We start from the raw sequence: 24028 nt of genomic DNA on the forward strand, positions 1-24028 counted from the left end.
GGAAAGGGGAGAACAGAAAATCCTGGTGCACTCTAAGGAGGAAGAGGAATGAGTCTCCTGCAAAGTGAAGAATGTCAAAGAGTTTACAGACCATTTATGCAGGAAAACATAGGTCTGAGGTCTTCCTGAATGGGAAAGGAGGAAATGACACATGAGGAAAGTAAAGCATTCAAAGGCTACGGAGAGAGAGAAAAGAGGCTTGAAGCAGTCTCTAAGTTTTCACACAGTGGTAGTATATTTGTGTGCCTGCACACACACAAAACCGTTACCTCTATGGCAACGATGCAGCAAGTTCAGAGTACTAGTAGGAAGTTACAAATTAGCATACCGCTATTTCATTATTTACTTTTTAACTCCAAAGCAAAAATGTACAGAAAGCACTTGATTAGGTTACACGGAGCCTTCTGAGAATAAAGAACAAGCAGCCATCCTTGTTCTCAAATGCCTTCACTAGCTGAAGAGGTACAAAGGCAGCTGTGCTACCACCACTGCAACAACAGGCAATGAGAAATAGCTGCAAAAAGTAGTAAGTGCCTTCACCTACTTGTGCTATTCCAGCAATAAAAGCATTAAAGCAGGTCGAAAGACGCATTTTTTGTGGTGCAATCATGAAGCATCCTTCCTGCTGATCGTAACCAAGCAGGACATACAGATGGCGCTTGACTGTGTTGAAAGCTTTAGCGCTGCTGATGTCCGACTCAGCACTGCTCTCATCCTTTGCCATGAACTTCATGAGCACAGTAATCAGCTGGTGGACTGTCTGGTGATCAATCCCAGCATCTTCTGGCAGCAGGTCTTTGATTGTGTTATCATTCTCTGGGGAGGGTTGTCCTGTGGGCCCAAGAGACACTAGTATCAGGCACTGGATGAGACTGTAAACAGGGTACAGAATACACCAGAGTTTTTTTCCAGAGTTCATTGTTCCATTTCTGCCCAAAGACACCTGGCAAAGTCCCAGGAGACATCAACACTTACTGTGTACACTGAGCTCCATTTCTCAGCTTTCCGATGTTTAACTGAGCTGCTTATCCTTGCATCCCAGTGCACTTCTGCCACACCAAGTGTTTTTATTCTGTCACATCTATGCATTAAAGGAGAATCAAATCCCACTGACAGCAAATTCTCATCTGGCATAGTTTTCAGTCTTTCCTCAGCAAAAGTTAGTGGATATTAGTCTTTGTCAGTGGACAATGTACAAAACAGCAAAGGTAGGAGATGCAGCAAATTCCACTAAATAAGGATTAAAGAAAGAATGAAGACTTCCTCTTTTAGCACTCAGTCCATATTCCCCCAAATAACTTGGGCCAAAATGTAGGCACTATAATTAGGTTTTGGGACACTATGTATTATGTAAAAACTTTGGTGAATTTTTCCCAGAGAAGAAACCTAAGATTTGGTTTTATAAACACTGAATGGAAATAATAACTTGTGTGGGAATATGATCATGTGAAAGATGAGAGGCTCCTTCCAAAGCACAAGGAAGTTTGGGTGCTGGCTGCCACTATGCAGGCAAAACAGACACATCGTAAATAACATTGCCAACTGGGCAAGTATTTTCATTTTCATAGTTCAATATTTTTTTTAAATATAGTATTTCCAGTTACTTTTAAGACCATTTATCATTACTATAATCCTCTAGTAATTGCCTTTGGAGTTACCCTATTTCATCCTATTTGTAAGGCTTTTTTTTAGTGCTTAGCAGTTCCTAAAGATCTACGTTATACTAACACTGGGAATTGAATTCACGAAAGGCAGCAGCTATTTTACACATCAGTATATCAGATTCTTTTTATTAAATAATTCTGAATAAATTCATGGCTAAAGCACAGTACAGTATATTACTTCAACATCTTCTATTTTAAAACAGTAATTTAAATGAAATGCTTTTGTATAAATAAAATGCCTTATATATGCATTATCTGCAAAATAAGTAAAAATTATTTCAATTAGGATAATCAAAGGGAAAGAAAATATTGACAGCATGAAAAGGGGGCAATATTTGAAAATTAAGGTTTTATTACACCATTAATTTTAGTTTGTTCTTTAAACACTCTAACTGTTAACAATTAAAATTACGTGTTCCTAAAAAGTATTCTGATGTATTTTTTGATCTGTGGTTAAAAATCCATCTAACAGCAAATAATTGAGATAAAGCAAGCTGGTATAAAGCACAATTATAAAAAAATCTAAATGTTTTCATTTCAAGGCTAAATCCTTTGAACTATTGGATATAGTCCTTACTTTTGCAAGAACAGTTTAAGTTTGCAGGACAGACCCTACAAGGAAGATTAGCTCAAAGTTTAAGATTAAAATTGCTCCTGCATGCCTGTGTTAGGGTTACTAGCCAGTGACCTATATGTACTTAGTCTGTTAGAGTTACTTACATGTCCTAGGCTTTATGTAAATTCACAGCTATGTATTTATAGTAAATACTAAAAAAAAAATTAATTTTCTAATTTACCCATATTCTCAATGTAATATGCTATTCAGACAAGGGATTCCTTTGCTGGTACAATTGCATCTGTCCTAGATTCTTCACCAGCAAAACCGCAGTGTCTATAATTTTTTAAATAATTTAAAATATTTTGTGTTTTCTTGGTATATGAGCAAAGGGTTTTGTTTGATTGGCTGTTTTGCTGAGCATAGTCATGGTTGCTATTTCTATGATAGCTGAAAATGAAAACTAGGAGGGGAAATCTTCAGAATCACTTCTATCAAGAATAACTTTCCTTTGCTGGCCTCATTTTGGTCAAAGGAAATAATGAACTTCATATTAGATAATATTTTTTATTCCAAACAGTTTTCACTGGCGTTTTTTATTTTTCAAAGTGAAAATTCTCTATCCAAACTCTTGCTGGACCAAGATTTGCAGATGCAAAAAATAAAACAATAAATTCTGAAATAAATAGAAAAAAAAATGTTTTTCTAGAGCAGATGTACAGCCTACGTTAGGATTCAGTTAGTTCCTTAGACAAATCAGATGTCTCCTCATTTCCGAAGAATCTGTGGTAATTTTGAATCTTATTATCAGACTTTTCTTTGTATCACTGGTTACTAGCTACATGCAACTTCTTATACATACACAATTTTGGTGGAACCTGAATTTGCAGCTTAGGTGATTAATAACCTGAGCCTAGAAAACTGAAGCTCTGAAATACCAAAATACATCTAATAAAATCACAAAGGCTAACAATGCCTACTGTAAGACTGACACTTCTTAGGTGACAGGTTTCTCTAAGCCCAGTATACATCCAGTGAACGGTGTCATTAAATGAAGAACAATCATTTACTGACGCATCTGTTCATCGCATCATTATTTCACTAGTTCCTTCCATGAGCCTGCAACAACCTGCACATATGTTCTGTAAGGAACTGCTTGATTTCCAGCTGTCAGTAGTCACAATTATTTAGAGGTTACTTGGACTCTGCTGAGCTAGCTATTCTACTGATGCCTGACAGAGGTGGCGTCTCCACAAAATGTCAGTAAATATAAAATAAGGGACTTAAGACGCCTATAAGCATACAAAGGAGACAAGGGTAATTTACAGTACTGACAATCAAAAGCATTCTGTCTGCTGTCTCTAAAACTGGAAGGTCAAAGATCAGGCTGACCACAGGTGACCCATGGGGCCAGCTTACTAAAGATTTACTTCTTCCTGTGGGCAACGAAACACAAGAAGGTGAGGCACTCCTGGCATGGCTGACTGCCTCTGAATAACCTCCTAGCCCTGAAGTACTATTTACAGCTGGGAACAGTTTTCAGTACAGATTGAGACTAAAACTTCAATTTACACCTTTTGGAACCATGCTGAGATGTGATTCTCTGTGCCTTTTAGACAACTTGCATCTTGCATAAGTTTAACTCATGAGACAGCAAGAAAGTCAGCACCAGTGCCTCCCTTTTCTGTTCCATCAAAACACCCCACCTTGTCAAACCCACCTGGTGTTTGCTCTGGTGTTCCTCCAAGTGCTGGCGCAGATTGCTCATGTCTGGTCAAGCTCAGAGCTTTAAAAAAAGGATAAACAAACAAAAGCAACTCTGTTTAAAAAGGCAGCACTGACATTTTATACATCAGTATATATTCAGTGCTAGCATATTTATATTAATTTACTCATGCGCTGTTGGCAGGCGTTGTAACCATTCAAAACACGTGACTTCTGTGCTCTACAGATTTTATGCACTATGTTCTATAACTCTGGTTTTCTCCATTGTTCGGCTCTGCTGATACAGGAGTCATCACACGAGAGACAGTATACGGGATCTGAAATTGCTCAAGGATTACCTAAGAGTCTCAAAATATGGTGGTGTTTATTTTGGAGAAAATAAATTACCTTTTAACTTAACAGTTCACCAGCACTCAGGTTTGAACATTTTATCAGTTCCTATTATACTGGTAGGAGCAATGCAAGAGGCCCAATTTGAATATAAAGACTAACCTTTGTTTGTAAATTTCTCTAAATGAGAATGGGTAAGCTTTACTTCTGCTTGGAAAGATATCCGTACAGTGCTCCACATAGCACCTGGGTCCTCCTATACAAGCTGGCACGAAGGATGTGTTGCATGGACATTGTTGTCTTAACAAAGGAATGTTGAAGATACCCGAAAGCTCATTTGAGACATTAACAGTTGTTTTTAGGATGTCTAGCATATGCTGCATACACTGATTAATAATTACAATTAATAAATAAACTGGTAACAGAGGAACTTTTCTGTAAACACTGTATCTATTTTAGACAAAACTACTGTGTCTTAGCCACAAATAAAAATTAAGATCTATCCACAAACTAGTCTTGGAGCATTTTGTTTTGGCATTTTAAACAAACACAGCATAGACATACTGTTTGTCTCTGTTCTTTGTCAAACTCACTAACTCGTCATTATCTGAATAAAGCCCAAATCAGTCAGAAACCTAAATCCGCTATCCCAGTTGGATAAATACTGACAATTCTGATGTGTACCCAGCAATAGGATATGATCCAAAGGGAGAAGATACAGGCGTGTCACAAAAACATAAATAGATACTCAACGAATTTTGGTGGTTAAGGTTTCTGGAAGGGAGAGCGCTCTCTTTGACTCCACTGGTCCCTTCACACTGTCCCTCAGGGAACGCACACTCTTCTGACGATTACGTGCGAAACGAGCCCTCTTGATCTTCCACATTGCTGCATCACTGAGGTTGGCGACATTTGTCCGGACAGCAGTGATAGCTTTGCAAATGCAAGTGATCAAGTTAGGATTCATTCCACAGCATGGTGAGGCTCTAACGCTGCCAAGTGCCAAATGCAACTGGGCCCCAGGTCCCACTCAAGTCAAGAAAGCTTCATTTGGGCTCAAGGGGTCCACCTGCAAGGTACTCATTTGCATGCTCTCATTCTGAAATCGATAAAACCCCAAGTGGCATAACTGTGTTTAAAAAATCATGCTGTTACTTCCTTCTTTAGAGACTGGACAAGAACAGGTTCTTGAAACAAAAACCTGAATTTCAGGCTAAGGGAATATGAGACACCCTCTCTTTAAAATGGCAGAAATCTCACAAGTATGGGTCACGTTTAATGCACTCATACGCAAATGTGGCCTCTAGTTCTGCCTCACTGACCTCCTGTCCTGCCTACACCTACCATCCTGGATTTGAACAGTGCCTCCAGAACTCTGAGAGTGTGATTATGCATTTAGAGTGGTATTACCAGCAGTATCACTGCAGGTCTTAATGGAGTCACCAATACTTTTCTACATTCATGTCTACAGTGTATTCAAACCCTTTTGAGTTTTACTATCTGAGCAACTAAAGCTGGTGAGCCCATCCTTTGCACCATTTATGTCTTTGAAAAGGCAAAGAGGTTAAAAAAAAATCTGAAAAATATCTTTTGCATATTTTAAATTTTAAATCACTCCTAAAGATTCGATCTTACATTTGCAGCCAGAGGTACTAGAAACCAGTGCTGAGATTCCCTCCTCAGGCCACAGCAGCAGTTTCCAGCTTCGGGTGAAGTTACTCACATACCAAGAAGAAAATGTTTGCAGTTCCACCCATCTCCTGTATGGATGAGGCAGAAGGGCCTGGGCTTTTTTAGGCACTGGGCTCCATGCAAATGTAGGAGGAGGCATTAGGCTGCTGAGGGAGCACAAGCTGTCCAAACAGCTGTCTCCACCTCCTCCAAGCAAATCAGATGGAAATAGATCTGCTTCATGGACCATCATTTGGGTAAGGAAGTTTTCAATTACTCAGAATGTTAAACAATCATGCACAAACTATTTTTTAGCCCTTGCCTAGTGAATGGAAGGCGACATGGTATCTCATCAAGGAACCAAGTATGAACAGGACAAATATTCACAAACATTTGTCACTGGAGGAATAATTAACTGAGCACTGGCTCTAAGAGTCTGTGTACCTCTTGTGCTGTGCCCCATACACTTGTTTGTTTTTCAAGGATCATACAGCTCCTAGAGATGTCTTTGTACAGACCACTATAGAATAGGGCGAGACATGACATAGGCCAGAGTTGTCGAACTCATTTTCACCGGGAGCCACGTCAGCCTCGCGGTTGCCTTCGAAGGGCCGAATGTAATTTTAGGACTGTATAAATGTGACTACTCCAACATTTATACAGTCCTAAAATAACATTCGGCCCTTCGAAGGCAACCGCGAGGCTGACGTGGCTCCCGGTGAAAATGAGTTTGACACCCCTGGCCTAGGCTTTTAAGAACAGCAATGCTGACAGGATAAGAACATCTACAGAAAAACATGTGAGTTAACACAGGTTGCAGCCGATCATAGAACCAGACCACATTTCAACCAAGGCTGGCAATCCCATCCTAGAGAGAATAAAACACGATGCCCAAAGGTGTGACAGAATATAGCCTCATCTGTATTTGGGCAATCAAAAATTGCTTACTTAGACTTATTGTCTTTTGGCCTGAAAGATTACCTAATTTCAGAGAATTTATACAAGCAAGACCCACATCTCTCTCAGACCCCTGCAGGCAGCTGAAATTCCAGAAGCTGATAAAAGGTGATCAGATTGATTTGGACTCTGCTTACTTGTTGGGAAAGGGAATTCTTTGTTGCAGTCCAGATGAAGCTGTGCTTCCAGAGACAAGGTCTCAAAGCGATTCACAAAGAACTCCCAGCTCAAAGCTGGAATATCCGCTTTTAGAAAATGAAGTAGCAAAAGCTTACTAAGAATTGTGGGCCTGTCCTTGACAACTGTGTCAAACTGGAAATCAAGGCAGAGACAGAGACCCTATAGAGGGGAAAAAAAAAAAAAACACACAACACAGAACCGAGATGTGAAAACATTTTTAAAGCAAAGGGAGGTCAAAGCTCACAACTTGTCCTGTTAATTAGTATAGGATAAAGGTTTAGCTCCTTTTTCCTACCAAGTCAGAACTGATAGCAATGGAAACATAAGGTAAGTAAGGAAATAAAAGAACATCATATTTAGAATGTAGAATTTGCTAGATTTTGACAAATACAAAGGTACAGGCAAAGTTCTGTCCTACTGCACATTTGGTACGCTATTGAAGTATTCTCTTCACAAACCCCTGCCTGAGAAAAAAAACCTCATATTTAGGCAACTGAATCAAGACTTAATTATAAAAAGAACGAACCTGCAAGCCCAAATAGAGGAAGAAAGATTATGGGTGAAGTGTATCAGAAGCACTTTGACTCAATCCTTCTGTACACAAACTCTTCTGTATTTTATTTGCACTAGAATTTTGGGTTTAGTGTTAAGACATCTTTGAGAAGAAAACACACACATTAAAATGAAAGTGCAATGTACTGGTAACAGTCTCGGTGAACTCAGTGAATTCAACTTCTCTGCAAACTATTTTGAAAAAGCACTATATGGAATAAAACTAGCAAGTACTAACACCTTTTTATAGACAGTAACAGTGAACTTTCTAAAATACATATCCATTCTGTTCTCCAGAGAAATCGAACTGAATTGTACACTATGAGATTTTTTTTTTTGGTATCTTGCTTGCATACATAGGGTCTGATCCACTTTCATATTTGCTTAGTTTCAGTCATGAGAATTCTGATTGGCAGGATCTCTCATGTGCTTAAAATTACACACCTAAGTAAGTCTAAGGCATCAAAACCATGTTTGATGTTGCTTGAATACATTTTCTCACTGTCAGCTCAGCAGGGTATCATAAGACTTATAAATTTATTTATTTTTAAATTGAAAAATGTCAATAAATTTTAAAATTATAAAAAACATTTACAGCTTTCTACAAGAGCGGTTCAAATGCAATAGTAATCCTTTGCAGTCAAAATTTGTACAGTGGGACTCAATGATTTTAAAGGTTTTTTTCTGATCTAAATGATTCTATGACTCTAAGTCGGGGCTAGGGCAGTCTTATTTCCCTTGGCTATTCTGTGCATATGTCAATCACCATGACCCATAAGGTTTGCCTAAAAAGGTATTAGCAGTGACCATGATGCTGTACACCTGAAGCGCTTTGAACTTTGGGTGAAAATCCAGACTCCTGTTTGAACATATTTTTTCCCATATAACAAACTTACCTGCAAAGCTGGTCTCTTTATGGTGTCAAGTAACAGCCCAGCTCTTGTAGCTACTGCTGGGTTGACATCTTCCACAGCAGTCAGGAAACAGCAGAATGCATGAGCCAAAGAGTACTTCAGTAGGTGGTTTTTTGTCACAGAGTGAATATCCAAAAACCTGCACAGCACAGCCACCTTTTCCACTGGAGCAGCCATGTGCCCAGACAAAGAAAATATGCATATTAATTTAGGCAATGGCTTCTTTATGTCCTGATTAATATGCCTCTCCTAGAAATATGCACATCTCAGAAAGTAACAAAAAAAAAAAATCTGGCAAGTTGTTGTAATTTTGATTTTACTTCAATTATCCAAAGTGTCTCATGTTTTCTTCTATTTTACTGCATTGTTGTGCCATAGTTTTGCACCGGACTGTCTCTAAAACTTCTCAAAGCAGCAAAAAGATAAGTATCTATTCTAGGTCCCCTCAGTTACAGCACGAGAGCTCTACCTCTTCAGTGAAGCAAAAAAGAGCAAATAGCATACATTTCTCAGGCCTACCTGCTTCAAATCTCATCTTCCAATCTTTGCTGTTGAAATTGCTGTTTATGATTGTCCAGAAAATGTCAGCTCCATGGGGAAGAGAAAGTGCATGAAGAAGTAGTGGGACTGCCAGCGAAGAAAGCTGAGAGAACTCAGATTTCACAACTCCCCATAAGCTGGAAAGACCAAAAAGAGCAAGCCTGCTTATAAAAACACTCCCTTAACATCCTTTCTTTTAAATGTCTACAGTGTATTGTTGGTGGGAATGTACTTTTCACGAAAATCTCTACAAGCCATCCGGCACATTTATGTGAATGCTATGGAGTTGTTGGTAGGAGAATAGAGCTACTTGCAAATCCTCAACTACAGTTTTTCTTGAAAATCCAGGTTCAAATATTCCTTGCAATAGAACACTTCAGATTTGACAACAGTTCACCTAATTCAAAGCACAAGTGCCATGGAACATAATCTATGCTATGAATTAGCAGTTTCAGTATGACCAGCTTCTGTGCATAAACCATATGAACTCTCTTGACATAATGAATCATGTGCATCCACAAATGACTAAGATATTGGGTGCTCACAATTTGCTGGTATTTAGATTCAGGACAGATTCTTGAGTCTGCTAAAACCCTACAGTCTCAGGAGGTGCTCAGTGGAATTGATATAGAGCAGCTGTAAGCGCTGATGAACTCACTCTATTTTGGAACATATTATGCTGACATTTATTCAGTGAGTTTTCTGCAAAAGTCAGTTTCTCCAAAGAGAGTCTTAAAATGCACAGATTTCAATCCCATTCACTCTGATGAAATGAAAAAGCTTCCTTTACCTCTTAAAAATCAGGTGCAATACTGTTGTCCTCCCAGCTTTAATGCTTAAGCCCTATAAACTATGTGCCTGCCTCTATATCATCATTTATTTTATTTTGTAGAGTCAGGAAAGATACCTCCATCTCAGACAATGCTCTTATCCAATGAGAAATTGACTCACTGCAAAACAAGTGGTACATGACAGAGTAGCCATGATTGACAATGCAGGGCACCTTGGTTTCATTTGCAACTTCTTACTCCGCCTATGCAATGCGCCCTTATACAGTTTCTCAATCTTTGCACACTTCCCTGCCACCCCTTGTTATTTTTTCATACTAAACCTGCAAATTCTTTGATGCCAACAATGAATGTATAGTTGGAGAACCAACAAAGCATGAAGACAAAATGTGCAATAAAATTCTACCTTGCAATCAGCATGTGATCTTGAATATAGGCAAGAAATTGTGGATGGTCCTTTCTTGCTATATACAGGCATTCCCCATGAAGACACAGGATCTTCAGACAGTTCAGCATGTTAAAAAGAATGTCGGGTTCTTCAAACCTTGACATTTCCTGTGTAAGCAGACAAACTACTCTCAACACAATGACACCACTTAACCAAAAGTTCAAACTAAACAAACAAGTAATCAATGTTACCTGTAATATAGTGTATATGAGCTTCAAGGTAACTGGAAGCTGCTGATAACAAAATTTTCTTTCTGTGTCATTCTTTATCGCTGTTGAAAATGTAAGTTACATAAAATGTTGTTAAAGTTCTCTCATCTGTAACGTTATTGCTACTTTATATGTTCAAAAAGCCAAGATTTCTTCTAACACTTTTTTGAGAGACAGTCACACTTGCTGTCAACATTAATACAGCCTTCCTATTTAATTAATATATTGAAAGAATTAAATCCATGAGAAAAAAGTGACTGGACATTGTTGGACTTGAAAGACTGCTTCAGAACTTTGTGTTCTATTAATATATGAGCAGAAGCATTTCATTTAAAGCCCTCCTGAAATACTCAACCTTCTCACCCCTCACCTACCAGCATTTTCTTTGGTCTCTCTGTGATTTCCTGGGTTTTCTCCATGTTTTGGTGCCAATTTGTCTTCTTCTTCTCCTTCAGTTCCTATAATAAACTCAGGTCTAGTATACAGAAGACTATCCTCGAGGTTATCTGTGGGCTCCTTTAAGAACATAATAAGTTAAATTTGGTTTTTGATGTTATCTAAATATATGAGGCCATACCCTGATGTTTAAGTTACATTTGGTATGATAAGCTGAGCTAAATGAGGCAGACATTGTCTAGTTCCATGTACTCTTGTGCATTCAAATCACCTGCACATGTAAAATTCAGCATCAGTAAAAGCAGACTGACAAGAAGACTACGTTTCAAACAGAAGTTTAACTGATATCACTGAACAGAAACTGTAGATCCATACTGGAGCTGAGGTGAATCCAATCATGGGGACGTGGTTTCACCAAACTTGTCTTCCTTGCCTCAGAGGAGTGACAGACAGGAGCAGGGCCCATTTCCTACACTACTGTGGAGTTACAGGCTTAGAGGCAGGAGCTGCCGCAATCCCTTCTACACTGAAAAAAGGACCAGGCTGGAGTTACCTCTGTCTGTGGCCAGGAGCTCGAGATTACAGGTTGCCACTGTGACCTTTATGTTATAAAATCACAAGGTGGATCCTAGAAATGGTGCCAAGCCCCAGCACTCAAAAGACTTCACCACTTACTACTTTTTGGTTGAGGTGAGAAGCTGAACTGAAGGATGCTTCTTCCAGCACAAGTTACTGAATACTATGTGCACAATACCTACTACTAGCATACACATCCAAATGGGATTTCAAAACTTTTACACATCAAAAGGCATCACTATGCCCACCACTGAAAAAAAAATTACTAATAAACATCCTGCCACTACGACGCCACAGCAAATGAGCACTCAGATTCAAGGGAACAATGCTGTCTTCTGAACTACCAGATGGAACAGTTACGTATAATAGATATACAGCTTAAAATAAATTCACCACACCACAGGTAATGCTTCAATTCTGCAAAGCTACAAAGGACTTTAATGATGACTAGCAATTGGAGAGTACCTATCTGTGTCTGCTAAACCTGGATACTCAATCTGAAATATATTCTGTTTTGCAACAGTGCTCAGCATTTTCAACAATCAAGCACCAACTAAGGCTTATTCACTTGACAAGTGATTCACTCAAAATCATTAACCATTTCAAAATATCCACTCTTAGCTTTTAAAAGAAGATGAAAAGCAGTAAGTATTAACATTTCACATTTTATTTCAGACACAGTATCATAAGAGTGTCCTTCCAAAGTGAAACAGCACTTCAGTGTTGACTTGAGGAAGAGTTCATACTGGATGAATACTGTCATCTTCCCCAGGTTCTTCAAATCAACTGAAACTTACAAAATTTTGCAATTTAATTGCATTTTGCTTTAACCTCCTAAATCCTCCATGCCAAAGGTCAGGACGGCTTTGCTCCCTTGTGCACAGTGTAATGAGAACAATGAAAAAAAGGAGTTTCAGCACACCAGTAATATAGGCCCATACTTGGTCTACTTACCACAAGCCTGATTTCTTCTTTTGGAGCAAGCTGTTCCAGCAGCTCAAAACCCAGCTGGTAACACAGAATGCTGGACTGACACAAACCACATTCAACTGCTTTTTCATCTTTCTGACAGGTGTGAGAACCACCCCAGGGTGCCTGGAACACATTGTTTATGATGGATATTATATCTTTTGAAATGCTGTTCTCTAAGCCCAAAGTGACACCATCATCTTGGAGGTCCATCTGAAAGATAATGAAAAGAGTAAGAATTTATTATTTATTTAAAAGCCAGAGCACTAACTATTCTGCCTATTCCTACATTGCTGCCAGAGTTATATTATAGTACTGGGAAGAGTTAGAGATAAACTGGAACTCACAATTTTAAATTGCCACTGGTGTTGAGGCCCAAGCTCAAACAGCTAGAGTAAGGTTTTGAAATTAAATAGACAATTCCAAACACAGGATCCAGGAATTTTACCTGGAGACAGTTATCCAAAACACTTGGCCTCCAATTCACAATATAAACATTTAGCTATTCAAAAATTATGCATCTAATCTAAGACTATAAACAAGCCTGTGCTTCTAGTATGTAGAAATAAACATATCTCCAAGGAGAAGTTCCTTTCATTCATATGGGCTGTCTAACATAAATATGGAGGTATGTAAATTCTCTTAATTGACCATGAACCTATAACTCCTATATGGGTAAAGGCAGATGGCAGCTGTAGAGAGATTTAAGTGTCTTATACTTCATGCCAGTCCCCCAGCAGAAAGGGCCTCAATCCAGGATTAAAGGAGAGCCAGAAGTGACTACAGAACTTCAGTGTTCCCTCAATGTGGGTGTTTTTCTTGCGCAAGTACCTGCTTCAATATGAGATCAAACATCAGAATGAAGCAATTAAGATTCATTTCATCATCTTCGCAGTCAAAATCAATTGTCTTTCCACTGGGGTGCCCAAAGTTCTTGAAAGGGCTGTGAAAAGGACTACGCACTGGACTCCGAAACGGGCTCTGGAAGGGGCTTGGGAACGGACTCAGCATGTTGTGCTGAACTCTGCGCCCAGGGTCAGAAGCAACGCTTACCTGAAGACGTAAAGAATCAACATGTGCCAAACACTGTTAGGCATTTAAGCATGCTCATTCTATACAAAACTGCATAAAATGGAAAAAACTTTGACAGCCTTACTATTTCCTTCTGTAGCCCCTTTGCAAAATCTCCATATGGCCCTTAATGCCATTAAATGATAAAATGTCATAGAAGTAGAGGAATCATATTCTGCACAGATGTATACATTCTCTGAAGCTAAATGGCTGACATCCAATATCTTATTTCTACTAAGTAGGAATTTTAACATCATAAACCAAACAGAAAATTGTTGCAGGCAGTAAAGTGTTACAATGTTACAGGTTACAATGTTACAAGTTACAGGTTACAATGACCTGCTCCATGATCCAGGGACACAAACTTCAGTAGTAGAAGGCTAATAAAGGAGACTATCTCAAGGGAACAGTGTAACTAAGGCTACACCAAAGGTAGATGGAAATTAACTAGACACAACAGTAACAAGATGTGCACGTCTGCATTGATTTATGTCCGCAGCACCTAAAACACCCTGAGAACCTCCGAGTGTTGCAGGGCGATACACAGTTAGATGACACACAAGGTCCATTTTTAGGTCAGCTATGGTCTGAAAGACCAGACAGTAAGTTTGTCTGGTTTTTCTGCCTATTTTAGAAGTGGTGATGGGCTAGCTGCATGAGTGCTGTCTGCTGATCTACACCAGAAGACAGGCACACCACATGTAAGGAATCATCAACTGCCTAGATCCTGTAGTTCCTTAAATCTAAAAATCTGGCCTTTCAAGCACCTGCTGTCCTTGAAGGACTTTGTCCAAGACTACTGGGAAGTTAGTCACATCCATCCAAGTACAGGTAGCACCTACAGATCTGTACATGTTTTCTTCCAGACCATAAGTCTTTGACAGACAACTTTAGATCAATTTTTGCATCGCCTGGATGAAGGAAAAAAATGCAAGGAAACAGAAATAAATTCTGCTCTGTCACCCTCCCAAAACATATCTAGGCCCCCAAATTTGTACTAGAACACAAAAGCTCACTCTGGGTGACCAGTTGTCCATAATAACTTGTTGTTGACAGTTATTAAAGAGGGTGCAGAGAATTATAACGGTCGGAAGAGATGCCAAGAACACTCCAAACATACCCCAAATAAACCATTTCACTAAGGAAAAACTGCAGAGTTTTTCTGCAGTTCCTCTCTGTATTATCTTTACACTGACGATGTGATAGAGTAGTGAAGAAGTCATCCCAATTTCCTCACATTCTCACAATTTACAGTGTTTCTATTCAAATGCTGCCATATTGAAAGATCACTTTTTAAATCTCCACATGCATTCTATTAGGAAAACTGCTCTAAGAAAAAAAAAAATAAGCAGTATAAATAATAGTTACCCTCCGAGCTGCAAGATTTCCTGCCAGTTCACTGACTCTTGATTTTCTTTGATTTGCCAACTCTTTTACAGAATTAACTCCATCAGAAAACATGCTGATTAGTAACTGAAGAGGAACAACAATGTCTAGTTCAGATAACACCTGAGGAAAGACCACAAATAAAAACGCACAAGTTACAAGTTTGATCAAAAATGCCAGCCACTTTATAAGCACCTTTATAATTTGATCCTCAATTTAGCAAGTTCCATGCATTTAATTTTGGGATTCAGTAAGGTGAGCTGCAAGCTCAGATTTCTTTTATGGCAAAAGAGAACTGGCAAAGAAAAAGAGTATTTTCAAAATATTTGTTGGCATCCACTTTGTGCGCCCTGAGGTAATTTTTATGCACAAACACACAGGGATGTGAGGTTGTTCCACAAAAGCATTTCTGTAGACCAGAAGTCTTACCAACAATTAGATTAATAACTATTTACTATATTTATTATTACTCAAAACTGAATTCCTGTATTTATTCTAAGAATCCAGTCAGAATTGTTGCCTACAGGCGTCAAAATAGTGACAAGATGGTTATCTGTAAACCACTGAGGGAATATTCTTCATCTGTTTTGTCACCAACACTCAGACAAATGTGAGCTCTTCATACTTGTCATTAACTGTTACTAGGGCAAGAAAAATCTAAAAAAAATCATACTTTATTTGAAAACTCTGCACACATGAAAATTGCTGCAGTCATCAGGTAAGCTGGTCTTTGCTGAGGCTTAACCAAAATAACTCTCAGCAGAAAATAAGTGATAATTAAGAATTCAGGCATTATTCTGGGGTGTTGTGGAAAATTTTACATCCTTTTGAATTAACTGCCCCCAGTTGACATGATTGTCCCCATAACTTTTGAATGTGAACACTACGTGAACACCAGGTTTGTGTGGAAATATAGCATAAAAGGGCCAGAGCAGCGGAAAGCTTGATGGGTACAGAGTTTGTCTAATCCAGAGCTTCGTATGTGGGAACAAATCCAGCTGCTTCTGGAGTCTGGAATTAATTTTAGAATCTACAGATCAAATTCTGCAGAGACTAAAAACTGCTGCTGGCAAGAAGTCAGACAGCTTAATGGCCCCAAAGACACAACTGACATTCAGAGGTAAAAGGAATTTCCAGGCTTCCATTTTATTGCCCATGATGGGCTAGCAACATAAAGTTTCCTGGGGTCTGTCTACCAACCATCCTTATGCTGGGACTAAGCAAAGGGCAGAAAGGCTCCATGATGCTAGGAAAAGTGGTTTCTTTCCCCCTCCCCACTTTTTCTTTTTTTTCTTTTACAAAATCATAAAGTGCTTCAGCATGACTTGTCAAGAGGGGACACTTACATGCAGCCAAAGCAATGCTTGCTCTTGCACAGAGGATGGATACCCTGTGAATCGACAGCTAATGAAGCCAAACATCTCCTCCATGGAGAAAGGGAGAGGGCAAAGTTCAATGTCAAACATTTTGCTGAAAAGCAGAATAAAAATATAGCATCACTGAGTTACCATGGCATACACTTTGTGAGATACAACAGAAAATTTGCAGAAAGGCAATCTCACTACCAGGATTGATGATGCTTTTGTAATCTTACTTGCATCCTCACCCTCCACAGGAGTTGCGGTTGCTGATACCACCTGTCCTGACTGCACAAGGTCATCTCTGAAGTTGGTGTTGCACCTTAAGGATTTAGATCACATCTCATATCATCCCAGTTTCATTTGATAGCAATATCTTTTTCAACACCAAAAGTAAAGTGGGAATATTTCTCATCTCATCACTCCTCCACTATTTCATGTTTACAATGAAACAGTTTACACCAATATCTACAAACACAGGAGGGCTATGAAGATGATTAGGGGTCTGAAGCATCTTTTTTATGAAAGACAGAGAGAGCTAGGTCTGTTCAGCCTGGAGAAGAGAAGGCTGAGAAGGGACCTTATTTATGCTTACAAATATCTCAAGGGTGGATATCAAGAGGATGGGACCAGACTCCTTTCAGTGGTGCCCAATGATAGGATGAAGGGCAATGGGCACAGACTGAAGCACAAAAGCTTCCATCTGAATATGAGGAGAAACTTTTTTACTTTGAGGGTGCCAGAGCACTGGAACAGGCTGCCCAGAGAGGTTGTGGAGTCTCCTTCTCTGGAGACATTCAAAACCTGCCTGGACACATTCCTGTGCAATCTGCTCTGGGTGAACCTGCTTTAGCAGGTAGGTTGGACTAGATGATCTCCAGAGGTTCCTTCCAACCCAATCATTCTGTGATTCTGTGATAAACTTACATTCAGTTTCAGAGTCTCTTCATCAGTTAAAGGCAATTCATTGTCAAAGGCATACATGAAATTATGACTCAGACAGCCACCATTCTTATTCTAGTGTTTTCTTTGCTCAACAGGGGAAGATATTAACTAAATCAATACAAATCATTGCTCTTTCTGTGCCAGCTCCACTAATCTCCACCATTTCTCACCAACAGCTGGCCAGAAGCAGAAAGATGCTCTTTCCACCGTGCTGCAGGAAGACACTAAAAATGTGCCTTGCTGACAGCAAAAAAGCATCCATGCAGTTGACTCTTGATACAGATTCAATGATATCAGGAGCAATAAAAGGAAACTTCCCCAAAGCTTAAGCGCTTTAGAGTAACTGTAAGTCATAAAAAATTCAGAAGCATTCACTCACTACTGTCTATTGCACACAGCCATTTTTATTTGTCGTCACCATCTTACTGTGCTAAAACTCTCAACAATCAGCATGTGCAATGTTTGAATGGTTCCACATATGTCTACATACCTCAACACTTCCCGGAACTCTTTCAGCTGATTATCAGGCACTTCTGTCCTTATAGCTTCCAACCACTCTGGCATGATACACTCCCACACTGGCTGGTTTATCACATTGTACGGAATCAAGCAAAGAATTCGATTCAGCCCTTCCTTTAATTGGGTCACAGCACTACACGATTTGTCCCAGTATCCACCAACCTGTGGGTATTTCCAGGAATTAGACTGACGAGCGGTACTTCTAGTCCCTGTAACTTGCCCAGAACCATAAACTTGCTCAGTGCGTTGCAGCCAAGAAATTGTAGGGGGTGATCATTAGCACCCTCCAGGCTGAATTTAGAATTCAGCCATGGGGATTGCACTGTTTTTTCCCTCTCTCATTTGACCCATGGTACACAAATGCACTGTCCAAGATTTAGATGAAGTTTGCTCACTTCAAGGCCATGATGCAGAGTAACCTCTCATTGTTTACAGTTCTCAACAAGAGACAGATTTGTTTGGTCAAACTTACACCTTCAATTATTTGCTCTGAGCAACTTGTTACAGTTTTGAAAAACTTGGTCTGTATCAGGTGTTCTTTTGTGTTTGTTTGTTTTGTTAGGGTTTTTTTTGTTTGGGTTTTTTGTTTTGTTTGGTTTTTGGTGGGTTTTTTTTGAGGGAAGGTTCTAAGGGATAGAAGCCAAAAAATATACTTCTAAGTAAATAAGTAACCGACCTACAGAGATTAATTATTCTAACTGACCTCAGCTCACATCTGCTGTTTCTAACTAATGGCTCTTGAGATGCCTGCTGTTTTGGCAGCAACTACTAGTAATCTCAGCCAACAAACTATTTTTTCTCCATTCATCACAGCTAATTTCACGGCTGTTTGTCTTCACGTTCTAGTGAACCCTTGCAAATCTGGCAAGTTGTCGGTCTAGTCTTACATACTGCAGTGGGGGTAATAAATCCAGGTTAATGGATCCAAGACAAGAAAAAGATCTATTACAGATTACAACATGAGGTTCAGTCCTTCCTTTCCCCTTTAGCCTCAAAGCCCTGATGTCTTTTCTTCAGTTCTAACACTCAATTCATCCATTTGCCTCTCAGCTGTGCCCCAGTCCTCCCACAGCCAGGAGTATCTTCAGAGCGATGGTTCAGAGTGAGACACATACACATGCTGGTCTGCACACGTACAGCAAATCCCATGTATTAAGTCACGAAATATCCATGGATGCACACTTCATCCCTGATGATGTAATATATCACATCAAGTCTTTATGGCCCTTCCTAGTCTAGCCACCTAATTTTAGGAAACAAAACCAACATGTCCCCTGGACATTTTACATAAGAGGGTCACAAAATTAAAGTCTTCTTACAAAAGCAGATGTGGTACAGTTGGCAGTGATAAATAAGGAGAAAGTCTTAAACGCCTCACAAATATAAAGTTACTATTTTCAAGCTGATGTTTCATTTTCTATAGAGGAATATTCACATGCCTGACTTTGTTGCCTGTCTTCACTATCCAGGTGAGTTCTGCTTCACAATTAATGGACAGAAAGAAAGACTCTTTCTAGAAGCGATTCCAGCAATGGTCTCATTTAGGCAGCCTGAATGACCTTTCAGACAAGTCTTTCTCTCCATTTGCAATATGGCGAATCACGGCAGACTAGTCTCTTAACTGAATCACTTAAATTAGGTATCTGAAGCTATAGGGCATCAGTATGCCCAGAGTTCCTTTCAGTTACGACTGTGTGATTTCATGAACCTTAATCCACAGCTGCAGAGATGAAGTATGCAAAGAACAGAGAAACATTAGTAAAGCAGACTAATAAAGTACAGGCTTATATCTGGGACCAGACAAGTGACACCTTTTACTAAAGACAAGCTTTGGTGCTTCAGCAGCATAATGGAAATGTGCAACTAACAAAAATGTATGGTATCTTTCAATACCTACAATATTCTTCCAACCTGTCTTCATATTACTGTAAATAATCCCTGCTCTCTAACACAGTAGAACTAAAAATGCTATGAAAAGGAAAAACTCCTGAACTCCACTGTTCCCTCAACCACCGAGATTTCTGTTGCCTTGATAGAGCTGGGGGAGAAATTGTGTTTATACTTAAGACTTTAATCCATGTGGCAAATAAAGGAACCTTCAGATAAGTTATTCTTACCCTGGCAAACTCCATTGGTTTAGGAAGGAGGCACATAACCATTACATCAAACCGGACATCACAAACAGTCTTCAACCACTTAGTAACAAACTGGGGTTTGAGCTTTTCAACCAGGCTGCCAACTTCATCATCCATCATGTAAGCTGTGGAGTGAAACCACTGGAATACCATGCTAACCAGCCTTGCCAGACTCTCTGTGGGGGTGTTCTCACTGGGAGTGCAAAGGCTCACCTGGAAGACAGAAACATAAATCAAGTTTAATTTCTAGAATTAAAGGTGGCAAATTGTCTACTATGTTTTGCATGTTCTCAGCAATACATGAATGCAGATTACATAGAAGACAAACGAGCTGATCAGTTTTAAGTAGAGTTTGGCATAGGACAATTGACAAAAATTTCCAAAACAGAAAATAACAATAAGAGGGGAAAAAAAAAACAAGCACTCAATTTTTTTTTTCTTAGTTTCAACACTGGAAACATCAATACAGAATAGTTCGACAAACTGAAACATTTTGTTTCGAACTTTAAAATGACTCTTCATTTCAAAAGGTAGCGTAATGCCTGGTAAAATATAAGATACACATACACACATATATATAAAATGTACAAGAAAGAAAGACAAACCAAAGAGTCTGAAAAAGATGTCTACTTAATATAGTAAGTGATCTTCGCTTTGCAAAACGATTCAGATTTTGATTTTTTTTTTGTCCCCATTTGGGAGAGGAATATGAGTTTTTTAAGTTGTCAAAAATTCTCACATAACTAATATTTTTCTCTCCTTCTCCAAATTCTCTCTTTCTAAAATGACATCTGCACTGTAAAACTGTCCCAAATCTGAGATCAAGTCTGTACCCCAGTTCACAGACCAGACACACTGCTAAGCCCTTAACTACTGGCTGTTTGAGCTCTTGGTGTCTTCTGGGGACAGGAGACAAAGTTTCAAATCAGGTTGCTGCGCTGAATCCAAGGAATGGAAAATAACAGATGACAGGAGACTTAGGAAGCTCCTTTAACCACCTGTCAGCTGTTTGATGCCACTTCCTAGTGAAAGCTGTACACTCAGCACCTGGCAACCTGAAACCAGTGGCTGCTGCCTTGCAGCAAGTGAACAAAGGAGGAACATTCACATAATTTCTGGGGAAACAGCTGACAGCACTGCTTCCCATAGAAGACCAGAATCCATCTTACGAGTACTTTTCCTCTGTGTTTTTTCTTGGGATAAGGCAGATAACAACACCCTTGACAGTTCAAAGTACAGTCTTCATTGTTCTACTTCATTGCAGGTTGAAGTTAAGGTGTTTGCTTTCTGGTGCTTGTCTCAGTTGAGCATTAACTCAAAGGCAGTATCAGTGGCAGCCTTTTTAATAGGAACTCTGTCCAGTTTCTAGATGAAAGGTATTCATTTTAGGAAAGAAAACAGCGACCCACTATGGCTCACAATCTGTGCTGACATCTCTGCCAACACTCACTACAGAGAGATCAAGGGATTTTATAAGATTAGAATGAAGTCAGTGAGCTCCCACTCCCTATCATAGAAAGATAAACTCTCAATGTCAAGGATGAGGCATGTACAGCGTAACAAAACCTGTTCTGTTCTCACTTCAATTCACTCTGTCAGCCCATATTGGGTGAATTAACTGGAGTAAAACGACTGGGACTGATCCAGCTAGACCAATCTAAAGGCAAGAAGGAAAAGCAGCCCACTAAGACTCTTCCAGCCTATTTAGAGGTAAGAAAGAAAGCTGAACTTCCAGAGAGTGATGTTGAAAGATGGAAGATGAAAGACAGATCTTTAGCGGATTGCCTTCTAAGTTTAAAATAATGGTACTCAGCAGGATGCACTTGTGAGCAGAAGATGATGGCACACAGGAAGTCAATAAAAAAATTGAGAGGATTAATAATTCTGTTATAAACTCTATGCAGGACTCAGAAGGCAGTGAGCAGCTCCACCCAAACTAGTTCTGAAATCTCCAAGTCTGAAAGCTCCACAAAACTTCTTTTTGCTTACAAATCAGAAAAGTAACAAACTAAAGCCAAGAAGTGGGAAAAAAAGGATATAAAACTGAGGGTTCAGAAAGAAAAGGAGAGAGAAGTGAGAGAAGAGAGCAAGAATTTCTTACCAAGAACCAGATTCCAAACTGGCTCAGAAGGCGTTGGTCATGCTTGTCATCATCTTTATTATCAAAGTCTGTGTTGTCCAGGGAGTGATGGGAAGAAGAGAGGCCCATCTGTCTCCTGCGGTTGAGTTCATACTCCCTCTGCTCAGCATGAAACTCTGCTTCCTTCAGCAAGCTATAAAACAAGCTTGTGGTCAGTGAATGCAGCTTTCCTGCACCGGATAAAGGTATCTGGTCAATAATAACTAGAGATTAAGGCATCTGGTGTCACTGCTTTCCTCAGAGCAGTAATAAAATAACATCAAACCCTAGGATTCAAGGCTGGCTTCTTCCACGAGGACAACACTCACAGCTGAGCAGTACTTTGCTAAAGTGGCAAAGTTCAGAGCACCCTGCTCTCAACTTGCACTGGTGAAACTAAAATCAACTTGCACAAGATCTGCAGGCAATATTTACGTGAAAGCCTGATCAAACTTTTCACCGTGATGCCTTATAAGCTGCCATGTTACCTGATGACAGCCTCCACCGTACACACAAGTTCCTCTGCCCCGCACTCCCGGGTGTTGATAGGGGGTGGCGAGGTCTGATACAGATGGGTTTCTGCAGCTGCCCCAACTTCACTGCTGTGATGATTTGAATGGCACCTTTTGCAGTAGCGCACCGGCCTGTTGCCGTGGCGGCCACAGCAGCCCGCTGAGAAGCACGTCACAACAGCTCTTCTGACATGCGAACTACAGTTCTGGAAAATAAAAAAATACTTTATTAATATTAGGCCACAAGTATCAGGAAGTGGAACTGAAAACAGGGATGAGAGCCAGCACTGGGGAACTGGCTCAAGTGTTGGTCATTTCCAGAACCACTACACATAAGCACAGCTGTGCGCAAACTCCTGATGCCAGGTGTCACTAAACTCCCAGAAAGATGAGCTCGGGCCTAATTGCTGGGCTTGGACTTAAATATCACAGTTGTTCTTCTTTTGGAGCAGGCCAAACCAATATTTAAGTCATAAGCCTCAACCTTCTGGCTTGGAGCAATCTCTAAAGTTTCCAGTAGTTCTCTTAACCCCTGCTTATACTTCAGAATGTCTTTTTAAGTTACATGTAGCAACAGGCAGATCGTTAGGAGTGTAATCAATGGTGCCACATCAGTTTATGCTGTGTAAGGATCTGCCCTGTCATAGGTAACCATCCAAGCCTCCGAAATATGCACTACCTTTATTTTTGCCACCTGGTAATCAAGCCCAACATAAAAGCTTTCTTTGCCACATAAGATCTAGAATATGTTATTCGCTGTATTCCTCATTATTAAAATGTTATTAAAACACACTAGTTGGTATGTATTGCAAGCAGATTCTTTTTGTCAGCAATCTTTTTAGAGCCAAGCACTGAAGACTTTCAGTCCATATATTTTTTATAATATACAGTGTACAGTAGGATTTTTATTCAATTTATGATTAATCCAAGACTTCAAGAACATGAGAAGATATAAAATATTACATTTACAATTAATATCTTGCTCTATCCTCTTCATAAGCAGAGTTATAGAATAAAAACCGAGCTCAACTGCATAATTAAATTGCTCTACTAATTGCCACTTCAATAGAAACCTACAACTCAAATCAAGCATCAGCAGTTTTAACAAAAAGAAATCTTGCTGCTGAATCATTCCCATCCACCAACAAATGCATTCATGGATAAACTGTGAAAATTTGGAATGGTACAAAAAAGAACGCACCACATAGTAATGGAATGACATTACACACAACATCAAGTCATGCCCCATCACACAAATGACTGAATCTTACCTTCTTCTGACATATAGCAGAAATTTCAGCTGTAAGGGGAAGGCATACAAAACATCAACACAGAATGACAATCCTTCTGTTCTACTGTGGCAGCCATGGGAAAATGGACTTGCTGCAAGGAAGCGTCTGAGGCTAAATTTGTGTTAGCAGATATTATTGAAATCTCTAAGCCTGTTGGACTGTATGAGGTAGAACACTATATACTTAGGCTTGCTGGCTATTGCTACAGTGAAATGA

At 39.5% G+C, this 24028-nt stretch overlaps 1 protein-coding gene across 3 annotated transcripts in view; it reads right to left on the bottom strand.

The window, feature by feature from the left end:
• Positions 1-24028, bottom strand: part of UNC79 (unc-79 homolog, NALCN channel complex subunit) — a 108975-nt gene that overhangs the window by 60417 nt on the left and 24530 nt on the right. For 2 of the 3 annotated variants that reach the window (XM_065635970.1, XM_065635971.1), the window contains 17 exons: positions 23792-23820; positions 22497-22726; positions 21991-22162; positions 19872-20102; positions 17726-17916; positions 16279-16402; positions 14915-15055; positions 13307-13528; positions 12461-12688; positions 10909-11050; positions 10517-10596; positions 10284-10432; positions 9069-9226; positions 8532-8713; positions 7041-7242; positions 5029-5208; positions 545-831 (listed from right to left, as the gene is read on the bottom strand). In XM_065635970.1, the coding sequence (XP_065492042.1) occupies positions 545-831; positions 5029-5208; positions 7041-7242; positions 8532-8713; positions 9069-9226; positions 10284-10432; positions 10517-10596; positions 10909-11050; positions 12461-12688; positions 13307-13528; positions 14915-15055; positions 16279-16402; positions 17726-17916; positions 19872-20102; positions 21991-22162; positions 22497-22726; positions 23792-23820 (2948 nt within the window). Of the gene's footprint in view, positions 1-544; positions 832-3940; positions 4007-5028; positions 5209-7040; positions 7243-8531; positions 8714-9068; positions 9227-10283; positions 10433-10516; positions 10597-10908; positions 11051-12460; positions 12689-13306; positions 13529-14914; positions 15056-16278; positions 16403-17725; positions 17917-19871; positions 20103-21990; positions 22163-22496; positions 22727-23791; positions 23821-24028 lie in introns of all 3 variants that reach the window. The other variant, XM_065635968.1, reaches the window with a different exon arrangement.

Source organism: Caloenas nicobarica, chromosome 5 (assembly GCF_036013445.1).
Source record: "Caloenas nicobarica isolate bCalNic1 chromosome 5, bCalNic1.hap1, whole genome shotgun sequence".
Lineage (NCBI taxonomy): Eukaryota > Metazoa > Chordata > Aves > Columbiformes > Columbidae > Caloenas > Caloenas nicobarica.